The sequence below is a fragment of the Coffea eugenioides genome, unplaced genomic scaffold (genome assembly GCF_003713205.1).
Source record: "Coffea eugenioides isolate CCC68of unplaced genomic scaffold, Ceug_1.0 ScVebR1_121;HRSCAF=531, whole genome shotgun sequence".
In the NCBI taxonomy this organism is placed as follows: Eukaryota; Viridiplantae; Streptophyta; class Magnoliopsida; order Gentianales; family Rubiaceae; genus Coffea; species Coffea eugenioides.
In genome coordinates, this window is record NW_020861607.1 from 82034 (window position 1) to 95204 (window position 13171).

General features: G+C 38.1%; 1 protein-coding gene across 1 annotated transcript; it reads right to left on the bottom strand.

Annotated features, from left to right (window-relative positions):
- Positions 1-1324: 1324 nt before the first annotated feature.
- Positions 1325-3252, bottom strand: LOC113755129. Its single transcript, XM_027299200.1, has 5 exons — positions 2944-3252; positions 2815-2859; positions 2465-2674; positions 2077-2378; positions 1325-1877 (listed from the first exon to the last, which is right to left on the bottom strand). The coding sequence occupies exons 1-5, from the start codon at positions 3250-3252 to the stop codon at positions 1325-1327; spliced, it is 1419 nt and encodes a 472-aa protein (XP_027155001.1).
- Between the last annotated feature and the right edge of the window lie 9919 nt (positions 3253-13171).

The window sequence follows — 13171 nt, forward strand, 5'->3', positions numbered from 1 at the left end:
TGAAGATATTTTGGTCAATTTTTGAAGTTATTATGGTAAATGGTAAAAGGTTGAATAGTAAGTCAAAGTCCAAGACTTAATCTTATGGTGACACTTGTCACCCTTAGGTTTAAAACTTATCTTTTTGTCTCTCCAATTACAAATATCTTAACACCTTGTAAAATAATATCACTTAATACAAAATTCCAACAAGTTGTAAAAAATATAATGCATTTACCGCACTAGCGGGTCCCACGTCCAACATACGCTTTTAATTTCTCAAAAACTAACCGATACTAGAAAAATCATTTTAAAACTATTTTTGCTCATAAACTTTATCTGGGGAATTTTTCTAATCAAGAAAATGTAGAAAAGGCGGGTGATTAAATAAAATAAACCCTAGAAAATTAGAAAATTTCCCGGGTTCTCAAACTCATTTTTTTTCGGGGCGTCACAGGGTGACTACCAGTAGAGAAAAGCAATTTGGTGCCTAGCTTAGACCAGAGTGTCTTCCAAAAATAACTTAGGAATTTGACATCTCTATCAGATACAATGGTCCTAGGTACGCCATGCAATCTCACAATCTTTTTAAAGAATAAGTTAGCAATGTAGGATGCATCATCCGTTTTATGACAAGCAATGAAGTGTGCCATTTTAGAGAATCTATCGACTACCACATAGATGGAGTCATGGCCATACTTGGATCAAGGCAAACCAAGTATAAAATCCATAGAAATATCAACCCATGGTGTACTAGAAAAAGGTAATGGGGTGTAAAAGCCATAAGGGTGTACCTTAGATTTAGCTTTCTTACACGCTAAGCAGCGCTCCACCACCCGTGCAACATCTCTCCTCATGTGCGGCCAGTAGAAGTGTTCTTGCAGCATGGCAAGAGTCTTATCAACCCCAAAGTGTCCCATAAGTCCACCCGAATGGGATTTCCTTACCAAAAGCTCACGGATTGATCCATGTGGGATGCAAAGCCGATTGGCACAAAACAAGTAACCATCAGAAATGAAGAACTTACCTTGCCCGGCGTGTTTGCAAGAAATGTATAGCTCACTGAAGTCACTATCTTGTGCATAGAGCTCTTTAATTAGCTCAAATCCCAACAACTTAGCATCTAAAGAAGTGATTAGAGTGTACCTTTGTGAGAGTGCATTCACGACCACATTGGACTTATCAGCCTTGTATTTAATAACGTATGGAAAGGACTCCGTAAATGCAATCCAATTTGCATGCTTCTTGCTCAAGTTGTGTTGGGCCTTAAGGTACTTAAGGGACTCATGATCAGTGTGTATCACGAATTCTTAGGCCTTAAGTAATGCTGCCACACTTGTAGTGCTCAAATGAGGGCATACAACTCTTTATCATAAGTTGAGTAATTCAGTGCAACCCCATTGAGTTTCTCACTAAAGTAGGCAATAGGCTTTCCACCTTGGTTCAACACAGCTCCAACTTTAATACCTGAAGCATCACAATCGATCTCAAATATTTTAGAGAAATCAGGTAAGACAAGTACAGGTGCGTGTGTGAGTTTGTGCTTTAAAGCAGTAAAAGCCTTTTCTTGAGAATCTCTCCAGCGGAAATTCTCATTCTTCTTGATCAATTCGGTCAAGGGTGCAGCAATGGTGCTAAAGTCCCTCACGAATCTCTTATAGAAACCCGTAAGTCCATGAAAACTTCGAACATAACCCACAGACCTTGGTGTTGGCCACTCTTGAATAGCTTTCACCTTTTGATCATCCACCTTCATTCCTTGCACACTTATAACAAACCCTAGAAACACAAGTTCATTAGTGTAGAAATTGCACTTCTTGAGATTGGCATAAAGGTTCTCTCGTCGAAATACATCCATAACCGCCCTAATATGCTCAAGGTGTTCATCGTATGACTTGCTATATATTAGGATATCATCAAAAGTAAACTACCACAAATTTTCCCAAGAATGGACGCAGAACATGATTCATTAATCTCATGAAAGTACTAGGTGCATTAGTTAGCCCAAAAGGCATCACTAACCATTCATACAATCCATACTTAGTTTTGAAGGCAGTTTTCCATTCATCCCCCTCTTTAATCCTAATTTGATAGTACCCACTTTTGAGATCAATTTTGATAAAGAATACAGTCCCATGTAACTCATCAAGCATATCATCTAAGCGAGGTATAGGGTGGAGATACTTTACCGTGATGGCATTTACAGCTCTACAGTCGGTACACATCCTCCACGTACCATCTTTCTTGGGCACTAAAATGATTGGGACAGCACACGAACTCAAACTCTCACGAGCCCATCCTTTGCCAAGCAATTCATCCACTTGCCTTTGCAACTCCTTAGTCTCCTCCGGGTTGTAAGCTGTTTGATTTGGCAATGAAGCTCCAGGGACGAAATCAATCTGATGCTCAATGCCCCTAAATGGTGGCAATCACTTGGCACGTTCTCGGGAAAGATGTCAGCATACTCCTACAAAAGAGACACAACCTCAAGAGGTCTGTTAGTATCAAGTTCATGCACATTTAGAGCTACTTCTTTGCTAACAAGCATAAGAAGCGGCTGCTCATCTCTCATTAACTTCCTCACTTTCTTGGCTTTTATCAGGAGCATTTGTTTTTCCTCGGATTTTACCTCACTTGTTGAGCTATCTATAGCTTTTTCCTCTCCTTTTTTTGCCTTAGCGCTCACATTTTCTTTCTTTTTGCACAATACTTCTCATACTTCTGTTGCAATTTCAATTGGTCTTCATGCACTTGTTTTTGTGAAAGGGGAGCCAGGGTGACTTTCTTACTTTTGTACAAGAAGCTATACTTGTTAGTCACGTCATCAAAAGTTACCTGCCTGTCAAACTGCCACGGCCTACCTAGTCTAATATGACTAGCCTGCATAGGAACTATGTCACATAACACATCATCAGAATATTTATGAATTTGGAAGGATATAATAACCTGTTTGGTTACTCAAACCTCCCCAGAATTGTTGAACCACTGGAGTTTGTAGGGTCGCGGGTGATCCCTTGTAGGCAGCTTCAAGTTGTCCACCATGAGTGAACTAGCTACATTTGTGCAGCTCCCACTATCAATAATCACACTACAAAGTGCTTGGTTGACAAAGCACCTGGTGTAGAAAATGTTCTCCCGTTGAAGCTCTTCCTCCTTAACACGTGTAGTTAATGCTCTCCTTGCAACCAATGCGGTCCCAAAGTGACCCTCGGGTGCATTAAATTCCTCTTCATTTGGCGACTCACCATCACTACCTCCTTCAAGTGGTGGCATGCTGTCGTAGTCGGTTTCATCTTTACTCACGATCTCGCCATTTTACAGCATAATCATAGTCCTTTGGTTGGGGCATTGACTAGCGATATGGCCTCTACCTTGGCATTTGAAGCATCGAATATCACGAGCTCTAGTTTGTGCCCTAAGCTCCTCAAATTTTGGAATAGAAGAGGGTGGTTTCCCACCATTAGAACTGCCCACCTTACCTCCCTCGAATCTCAGCTTTGGTGTAGGAGCAGTTGGTGAAGGCCGAGAATCATTCCTTGGTGGTATTGCTGAAATTCGGTCGAGTAGTTCCCCTCCTCTTGAGCCGTTGTTCGACCTTAATGGCCTTGTCAACAAGCTCATGCAACTCCATTTAGTGTTGAAGTTCCACTCGTTCAGCAATATCGGGTCTTAACCCATTCAAGAATCTAGCCATGGTGGCTTCGGGATCCTCTTGCACATCCGCCCTAAACATCAGGATCTCCATCTCCTTATGATATTCATCCACACTCCGGTTGTGAGATCCCGATTCATCCTTAATTTTGAATAAGAAATATTAGTGCAAAATTTTGCTATAAAATTTGATTCTAAGGATGATGGTAATTCTTTTCATGTGATTTTGCTTTTTAGAATCGAAAAACCCTAATTTGGAATTTTATTAAAACCCTAATGGATTTACACCTTTGATATTTTTACACAAAACCCTAGTTTACGTATTAATCATAAGTTTATGTAGTAGTAAATATTATGCATGCTAATGCATGGTTAAGTATAGATGATTAAGTTAGTGGAATGATTAGTAGAGAAACTAAGTAAGATTAATTAGTTTGGATTAGATTAAGTTAATGACCTATGGACTAAATTGCAAAGAATTAAATGATTTGGGGCAAGAGTGTAAGAATGACAAAGTGAAGTATGTAATTGTGGAGTCAATTGGTAGGATGGTGAAGTTAATTGGGTTATAGTGTGACTTTTGGTTAACCACAAGTTCTTAGACTTCCTAAAGGTTCCATGAGGTTCCTAAGCTTAATTTTGATTGGTTAATAAAAAAAGGTGGTTGGACTTTGACCAAGTGACTTGATATTAATCTAATTTAGCAAGACAAAGGCCAAAAACAACAAGGAGAATTTCAGCCAGCTCTAGGGAGAGAAGAAGGGAGAAAAACCAAGAGAAAATAAGAGAAAGAGCAAGAAAAAAATCTGGTTGTGTGCAACTAATCCAACAAGCTTGGGAGTTAGAGCAAAAGAAAGCTAAGGAACTTGGTTCTTGAAGTACAACCTTGTGAACCAACCTTTGGAAGGTAAAACAGCCTTGAACTCTTGTAAAAGTTTGTAGTAATTGAGTAGAAATGTTGATTTTTATGTGGTAAGCTGCTAATAAGGGTTAATGATGGTTTATATATCACTTTTGTGGGTTTGTATGGAAGATTTGGTGATTGCTATGGTGGTTTGAGAAAATTCCAGCAAGTGATACAAATTTCCAGTTTTGATGCTTTAAATTTTTGTTATGATAGATTGTATGTGGTTATATTGGTTGGATTGAGCTCAAAATGTGAAAATTGTAGCTCAAAATTGTTGGTTTATGGTGAGTAGAAAACCGGCCAGGAAAGGGGTTGAAAAGCTAAGGTATGACCAATGCAAATTAGTGTTGATGATGTGTTATGGATTAAGGGGATGGTGTATGATTCCTTTGATGTGGTTGCATGACTTAAATTTGTATAGATTAGGATCATGAAACCCTAATATAAATGGAAGTTAGTTTAGTTTGGCTAGGGTTTAGTTGGTTAGGGTTTTTGAAGTGAGTGAAAAAATTAGGGAAATTGGATTCTAGATTGTGGTTGGTGTTTGGTAATTTTTGTGGTAATTTGGGGAAAGAATTTCGGACCATTGGTAGGTCTTTTAGAATCTGGTATAGGTAGTATTGTTTAGTATGAGTTTGGCTAGAAAGTTTGTATGAGAACCATAGAAACGGACTGTGCGGTTGCGACGCAGGAAACTTGCAAAACTGGAAACAGGGCAGTCCACAAATCCGAACTTGAGTTCTGTTTTTCTGTATGCTGCGTGCTGATTTAGAAGTTTCTCAAAACATGAAAGTTGTAGCCTCTTAAGTCCTTAATATGCTTGCAAAATTTCAGGTCAAACGGATTAGTGTAGCCCGAGTTATAGCCTTATAAATAAGCTTTCTAACGCCTTTGGAATTTCTTGATTCCGATCTCTGAGTCGTGAGTTATGGTCTTTCAAACAGGGCCTGTTTAGTAACCCGAAATGAACTGGCTGGAACTGTTTTGTACATTTTTGTCCTTGTTCCATTGAGATCTGGCTTGAGGTGTCTTCATGAAAGTTGTAACCTTTCTTCTTAGCTTCGTAACGGTACCTCATGCACTTCGATCCGATAACCGTAGCCTGAAATTTGATCAAAACGGTTCTAGGTGCCAAATCTGCCATTTCCGTTGCCGGCCGTTTACGTTTTCGTTTGCGTTTCCGCACATGCATGTGCCAATTTTGCCGTTTTACTTAATTTACGCACTTTAGTAGTTGTTTGTGTGATAATATGGCTTAACCTTATGCTACAGGCGGTGACGGGCTAGACGGAGCCGGTGGGGCCCACTAGCTGACGACTTGAATTCATTTCCGTACTTTCTCTCGTTATACTTGCTCTTTAGGTGAGTAATTAGGGTTTCTGTGTAACTCAATACTAATATGAGTTTACTATGAAAAATGGGTGTTTAAGCGAGGGTGTACTTTATCGCACTCGATTTAAACCCCATTAGTTGCTATTGATACCTGTGAAATATGTTTTTGTGATTTGTTATAGAGCATTTATTGCTTGTGAAACATTTGTGGAGCATTTATTGCTTGTGACGCAATTTGGGAGCATTTATTGCTTGAATTAGAGCATTTATTGCTTGAACTACAATTTTAGAGCATTTATTGCTTGAAATATATTTTAGAGCATTTATTGCTTGAAATATATTTTAGAGCATTTATTGCTCGTGACTTGAGTTGAGGCTCATGGTCTCTCTAGGTGGGATCCTTTAAGAGAAGCGAGCTGTGTGGCTCAGGATCTCAAGGGTCAACCAGTGATTAAACTCGACAAATGAGTTGGCCTGGGAGCCACCCGTATCCTTACCATGTGGTGTTACTTTTCTGCTTTTGCTTTGCTCTCACGGTGCAAATGTTGACATGTAACAATTACATTTTTTTTTACCCCTGGTTAGTCACTAAACTTATAGCTTACCCCCCTTCTCTTTTGTTTTCCTTAGCAGGGGCTGACGCGGGGAAATTTTGGCACCATGACTAGTATAGTTGGGTTTTGTTTGTAATAACCGAAGAGTTAATATGTTTTTCCTTATTTTAGTGATCCGTGTAAGGACCCTTCTTAGGGTCTACTCTTTGGTTTTGGTTATAATCATAAGGATGTAATGGTATGGGTAGTTACTTTTGGGGATGTAAATAGAACTCTTTTGTCGATGTATATAATGTGAATAGTACTCTTTTGGTACTTTTAGCTTTTATTTGCTTTTGACTTCGAGTCCTGGCGCGAGCTGGGCAGGCGGTCCACCGAACCCTTTGGTTCGCCTTAGGGGGAGGTGGGGTCGTCACACCGGTTGCCTTGGACTAAGGTTTGCAATCGGTGGTACAAATCCCTAGTATAGTGTCTAGGAACAAATCAGTTGCGCATCATGGCTCGAAGCTCGGGCCATGGAATGAGCTTAGGTAGCCCACTTCCCCTTCTTGACTTCTTAATTTGGTCCCACCAAACCACAGCGTACTCAGTGAATTCCATGGTTGCCAACTGCACCTTTTGCACCTCGGTGTAGTTTTGGCAAGAAAAAACCATTTCGATCCTGGACAACCATTCGAGAAAGGCCTCGGGATCGGACCGTCCTTTGAATTCAGGGATTTTCATTTTGATTCCCTTGAACACATCGGTAGGTCCCGTTTGGTTCCTTTGCCTTGGTTGAACGCGAGGTTCCTCGTCATCATCATCATTATTGGAACCATCGGACTCCTCCACGTCCCTTCACCTTCGCGTGGACTTAGAAGATTTGGTGTTCCAGATGCTCGGATTTGCAGCAAGTCATCTTGAATTGGTTCTAACATGCATTGGAAACGCCTTTCCATTTGCTCCATCATCTTTTCAAAGTCCATAGGGCGGGATGCCCCTTCGTTTCCACTAGACATGTAGTCTCGAATGTACCTGCGAGGGTTAGTAGCAAAGGAAAAAGAAAGAAAAAGAAAGATTTTTGTACTCTCCCCTAAGTGGATACTCTCTCACTCGGATATGGTCACTCAGATCACTCAATTGAGCTCTCCAAAATTTTCTCACAGCCCCTTGCAAGACCTTGAAGAAATTAGAATTTCCTCATGTGCTCAAATTAAGGTTAAAAATTAAGTTCACGCAAGAATTTGAGGTTCATAAGAGTAGAGATTTTCTTGGAAAACAAAATTAGGACACTCAGAGTGGAGTGGTAGAATATATTCAGGAATAAAAATTGGAAAAAGAATGGACTCAAAAGCTACAAAAAATTAAGATTGATGCTCGAAGGTCTTGACCGACAAGGAAAATGGTCCTTTTGCTTTGCTGGATTTTTTGGTCAGGTTACTCTTGTTCTAGCCGAATCAAGGTGCTGGTTTTCCTTTTTGCAGAGGTGCGGATACAACCTAGGAGCAATTCTAGGCAAGGGTCGGATACAAAATAGGGAACAAAGTGACTTGGAAGGCCACTTGGTCTTGTTTTGGAAACCTTTTTGGTTTTAGAAACTAGTTGGGTTTGGAAGTCTGGCAGCGGCTATTTCCTTTTTCTCTTCTAGTTGCCCAGCTGAATGGTTCCCTCTTCCCTGGTGTTCTGGAAGTGCACAAAGGCTGGGGTGTTGGATGAATTAAATCGGCTCTCGCTGGCTGCTCAACTCACAAGAGGCAAGAACAACAAGCCGGATGGAGTCGCAAAATCACGATGTCACTCAAGTCTCCCCACGGGCTCCCCCCCTTCAAGTTACCCAAGAACCTCCCAAGAAAAGTTCAAGAACTCCTCAAAAACCCTTCACAGATGCTCAAAGTATAAGAAACTGTTCAAGAAACGCAAGCTACAGGTTTTCAAGGTTCAAGAATCTCAAGAAATCCAAGAAGTTGTAGATCAGAATTTTTGAATGTAGACTAGGCTCAATGTAATCGGCAATTGATTCCCAACCGAGCTCTAGTTTCTTGTTTGAGTTCCCCAATTCAATAACAGTATTCAAGACTCTTTTGTTTCGAAATTTGCTTCATGTGTTTGTTTCATTTTTTTTTTGTACAGTAGCAACTTCGGATGAACACAGGCGTGGTTACCCAAAATTTCCCAGGTCTGGTTGAGTTTGGTTGCGGTCTGTTGTTGGTGGTTTTTGTAATCGTGTAGGCTAGGTTTTGGTTCCCAAACGGGTCAAGGTTCAGCTCCAGGTATAGGCCAACCTTTAACGATTAGGAGTTGTAAACCTAACACAAAATTTCCAACAAATAACTCCAGGAAGATCGCCACAAATTTCCAGATTTCAAAGCATCAAGAATCTCTTCAAGGACTCCAAGAAATTGTGAAGTTTGCAACACCCTACTTCCTAGATAGTGAACAACTAAAGGACAGGTCAAGAACAGATTTAGTAACACCCACAACTCAACAAGAAACACGAACAGAATTTGGAAACTTCAAAAGCTGCACTTCGCGACTTGGGGGAAGACAGCGAACAGAATTTTTTTTTCTGTTAACAAACGATGAAATCAACACACAACTAAACCAAACATGACACAATGGACTCCCAGAAATTCCAGAAGTTCAAACGACAGCAATACAGATTCAAAAAGACGACCAGAATTTGAAATCAATGGAGACTCAGACAGATTGCAATATGCGACCAGATTTTGAACTAACGAGATAGACACAAATTCTGACATGAAACGAGGAAGAAACGATGTTACCAACAACTAGCTCTAATGCCAGCTGATACAAATCTCGCTGGTGAGGAGATTCGTGACCCAAGACCGGTTGTTGGACTTGTGATTGACGACCAAGGAAGGTAGCAGCGGAAACCCTACGACCCCTCTAATCCCCTTGACTACGAACTTGTTGATATTATCTCAACCCGTAATCAAACGAATTAGCGAACCTCAGGCAAGTGTAGAAGACGCCACAACTCAAGTGTGATTCTTGAATTGATAAGCCAACAAGAACACTAGAGTATAACTCTAAGTTGTTCAAGGGATGCTCGAAAGCTATAGAGAAAATTATCTCACTCATTTTTATGATAAAATGTCTGCTACCTTTATTGATGTAATATGGCTCCTTATATAGGATACAAGCAAGACCTAATCTAATAAGGAAAAGAAACTAAAGGTGCAGCTGGTATGGCCCTAACAAGTGAAGGAAATGAAAAAGGAAGCTACTTCCTCAATCCTCAACGGATCGGGCTTCATGCGGACTTTCCTTCCTAGGAGCCGACCTTCACATATAATGACGAATAAAATGACAATCTTACCCTTGATGATTCTATGTGCAACACGCACTTAGCCAATTATTCAAGCTAATCAAACTAACACGTAAATAAAGGAAACTACTAAAATGGGAATCTCTCAAAGGACTTGTGTAAGGCCTGCACAAGTACATTGAGTAGCTCACGAAGTCTCTTTGCGCGGGCTCTAGTGATGGGTCCGTTTGGAGCTTGCACGCACTCCTCAGCCTCTCGACCACTCATGCCACCGTTAGCGTGCCCACGTACCATGATGCTATCAAGAGGGTTGCTATCTCACATCTACAAAGAAGCAAATGCAGTCGCAAACATTTTAGCAAATCTTGGATATGTTGGCCATTTTATTTTTCAGAGCATGTCTCAGATGCCTGCAAGACCAAGGGCTTTAATTTTTTTAGATAACTCTAGTTCATCAGGAGTTCGTTTTGTCACTGTAAGAGAGCAGTTCTCTTACTTTATGGTCCTAACATACAGTATGCCCTCCTATATCCTATTTTCTGAGTCATTTTAATAAAATATTGGGCTAGCATCCCATCCCCGTGTATGGAATTTGCCAAAAAAAATCATGATTGATATAGAAAATGTGCTAAATAACTTGCTCAAGAAATAAGCTTAAATAATCATGAAAATTTCACTTAACAATCATAGAAATTCATCCATTCCCTAGGTATACAAACCATCAAAACATAAATGAAACACAAACAAGAGCCAAACTTGTATACTCACTACACATGAGAATCAATACAAGAAATAAAATGATAGAAGAGATATCATCCATGTCACTTGAGTTCCAACCTCTCCATCTTCATCCTCAACTTTATCTATGTCTAGTTACATACAAGGATTTGATGAACTACACTAACCTATATTAAGCAAATGAACTAAGGAGAACTAGTGAAAGTTACATTTTTTGTTGCAGTTCCTAGCCTTCCAAAGTTAAGTAAAAATGTGTGTTAAAGGCCCTATTTATAGAAGAATCAACCTCCAATCAATCATGTTAAGGTTGATGCAAGTTGGCTCTTGGAATTGTCAAAAGTTTATTCTATAAGTCTTCATGATTTCTTGGATAGTTCCTATCGAAATTTGATCAAAAAAATTGCCCAAAAATGTTATATGAACAAGTTGCAAGTTGCAAAGCAAGTTGTATAGCTAAAATCAAGGTTACGCGAGGTGAAAGTGTGTATAAGGTCATGTAACACCCTCACATTTCTACTGCCCTGTAGGTTTGACACATTTTGATAATCTCTAAAAACTACTCAATTTTTGCATCAATTTTAGCTACAAATTTCTTGATGATAGAAGTTGAATTAACTTTTGTATAAAACATGAAATTGTATCCCTTTGAACAAACTTTCCAATTCATTAAAAACAGTATCATTTGGATGTCTCTAGGCTGATAAATGATGAAAATATCCTCGTTTGGTCAGGACCCTATTTCAGCTTTTGACAGCAGAAATTCATTAAAGTATTTTATCTTTTTGACCATGAAAAGTTATGAACTAGATTTCGACGTCTCATTTAAAATGTAACCCTATGCCTTAGCTTCAAATGGTTCAAGAAAATCTCAATATACTATTTGTAATTCAAGATATAGCCAAAATTCCAAAAGGTGTCAAAATTGCCAACCTTTACTTGTCACTTGATTGCATTTCACAATATGATACATTTTACACTTCATGTCCACTTTAAATCACTTCCAAATCATGAAGAAGCATCCAAATATCTTCTCAATCCACTCCATTTGACGATTGAATTATTAAAACCTACAAAAGCATGAAGTTTTAACCATTTAAACACAAAGAAATGCAATGTTTCTTACTTTAGCCACAAAATGTAAACTTCACTAGAAACTTAATTAATTAGCTATAAAAATAACTCATACACACACCAAAAACTATGCTATGAAACACAATAAAAGATGCAAAATAATTACTTATTAAATTCCCCAACACTTGAATCATTGCTTGTCCTTAAGTAATAGGAAATACAAATGAACAATGATCCAAAAATTTGAAATAAATCATGTGCGATCTCGAAATTCAAGTCTTCAAAAACTAAGTAAATAACCATTATGCAATAATTCATTTTACCTCAAGTACTCGTAATATCAATTAATAGAGTGATAATTATATCATAATTTCGACTAGTTCAATTCAATTTCTTACCTCAATTTAACTTCACAAGTGAATTACATAGTTAATAAGTAACTTCCTAATCCCATGGTTATCTTCTTTTCAATCTAAAAGAAGGATTTATTCATAAAATATATCAAATACTTATTCAAGTTTTAAAAGTCACTTTTGACCCAAGAATCGACATTTTTAAATGAACATTCCCAATTACTCAACTCTTCACATTCTTGAATTGTTTTGCATACTCCTAATTCAAGTATCGTTTTACGTGAAAACCAATATTTTTAGAATACTCCCAATTACTAAGTACAAGAACCATTGAAATAGAACAACTTATTCACTTTTTCTTCCTTTGTTCATTTCTAAATCAAAAGTAATGATAATAAATAGACATTCCTTTTTAGCAAATTAATAATCATTGGAAGAGTACTGCAAGTATTGACCACATTTATCACTCAACTTTGCAAAATCAGGTAAAAAGAAGAAATTTCAAAATTTAGGCATAATTTCCTTCACATTATAAGATATGCTTTCCTAAAAAGCAAAAAGTATAATCACATAATAGTCAATTCCAAGTTAACTGAGAAGCGAATCTCTCAAGGCACATATATATTTATCTCAAAAGTAAAAAAATTTGAATTATAATGGTATGGAACACATTGCACTTTGGATGATATTGAAAACTTTTAAAAATTTTGGGGCAATTCTAAAATTTGGAACAAGTTTTTGGAAAAATTTTGGCTGAGTCTCTGCTTATAACTGGACAAAATTTCCTACCAACAAACCTTGATTTGAACAATTTCAAAGAGCAATAATATTTCCAAGCTCAAGTCCAACTTTTGCAAACAACAATCAATCATAAATTGTACTAATAAGCCCAAGTTTTTCCCCCTCACACTTAAAATGTACATTGTCTTCAATGTGTAAAAGAAAAAAACAAGATAAAGAAAGAAATACTTCCCTATTGACGTGATTGAAGTTCTCAAACATGAAGTTCCACGATCATCATAAAGTTTATGAACCATTTGTTGTAATTCTACCACAAAGGAAAGTTCATGAGCTCCAATTGATAATCATTAGTAGTGACAAACTTCAAAAGGAAAAACAAACTAATAGGGTTCAAATAATGCAAAAATAAAAAAGGCATAAAGCGTTCTTGCAAATTACTACTCGCCTATGACTTGTTATTGTATCTATACAAAATAAACAAGAAACTACTTAAGGTACAAAGGCAACACCGTACTTCCTAAATTTCTTAAGTATTAAAACTTTTTTCACTTAAAATGACTAGAAAAACAAGTGTAAG

Bases quoted from the DNA above. Each gene is read 5' to 3' on its own strand.
- LOC113755129 (XM_027299200.1), bottom strand. From the start codon at position 3,252: ATGCCACCACTTGAAGGAGGTAGTGATGGTGAGTCGCCAAATGAAGAG. The intron at 2,860-2,943 runs GTTTGAGTAACC...GTTCCTATGCAG, and splicing joins GGTTCAACAATTCTGGGGAG to GCTAGTCATATTAGACTAGG. The intron at 2,675-2,814 runs GTAACTTTTGAT...TTGTGCAAAAAG, and splicing joins CGTGGCAGTTTGACAGGCAG to AAAGAAAATGTGAGCGCTAA.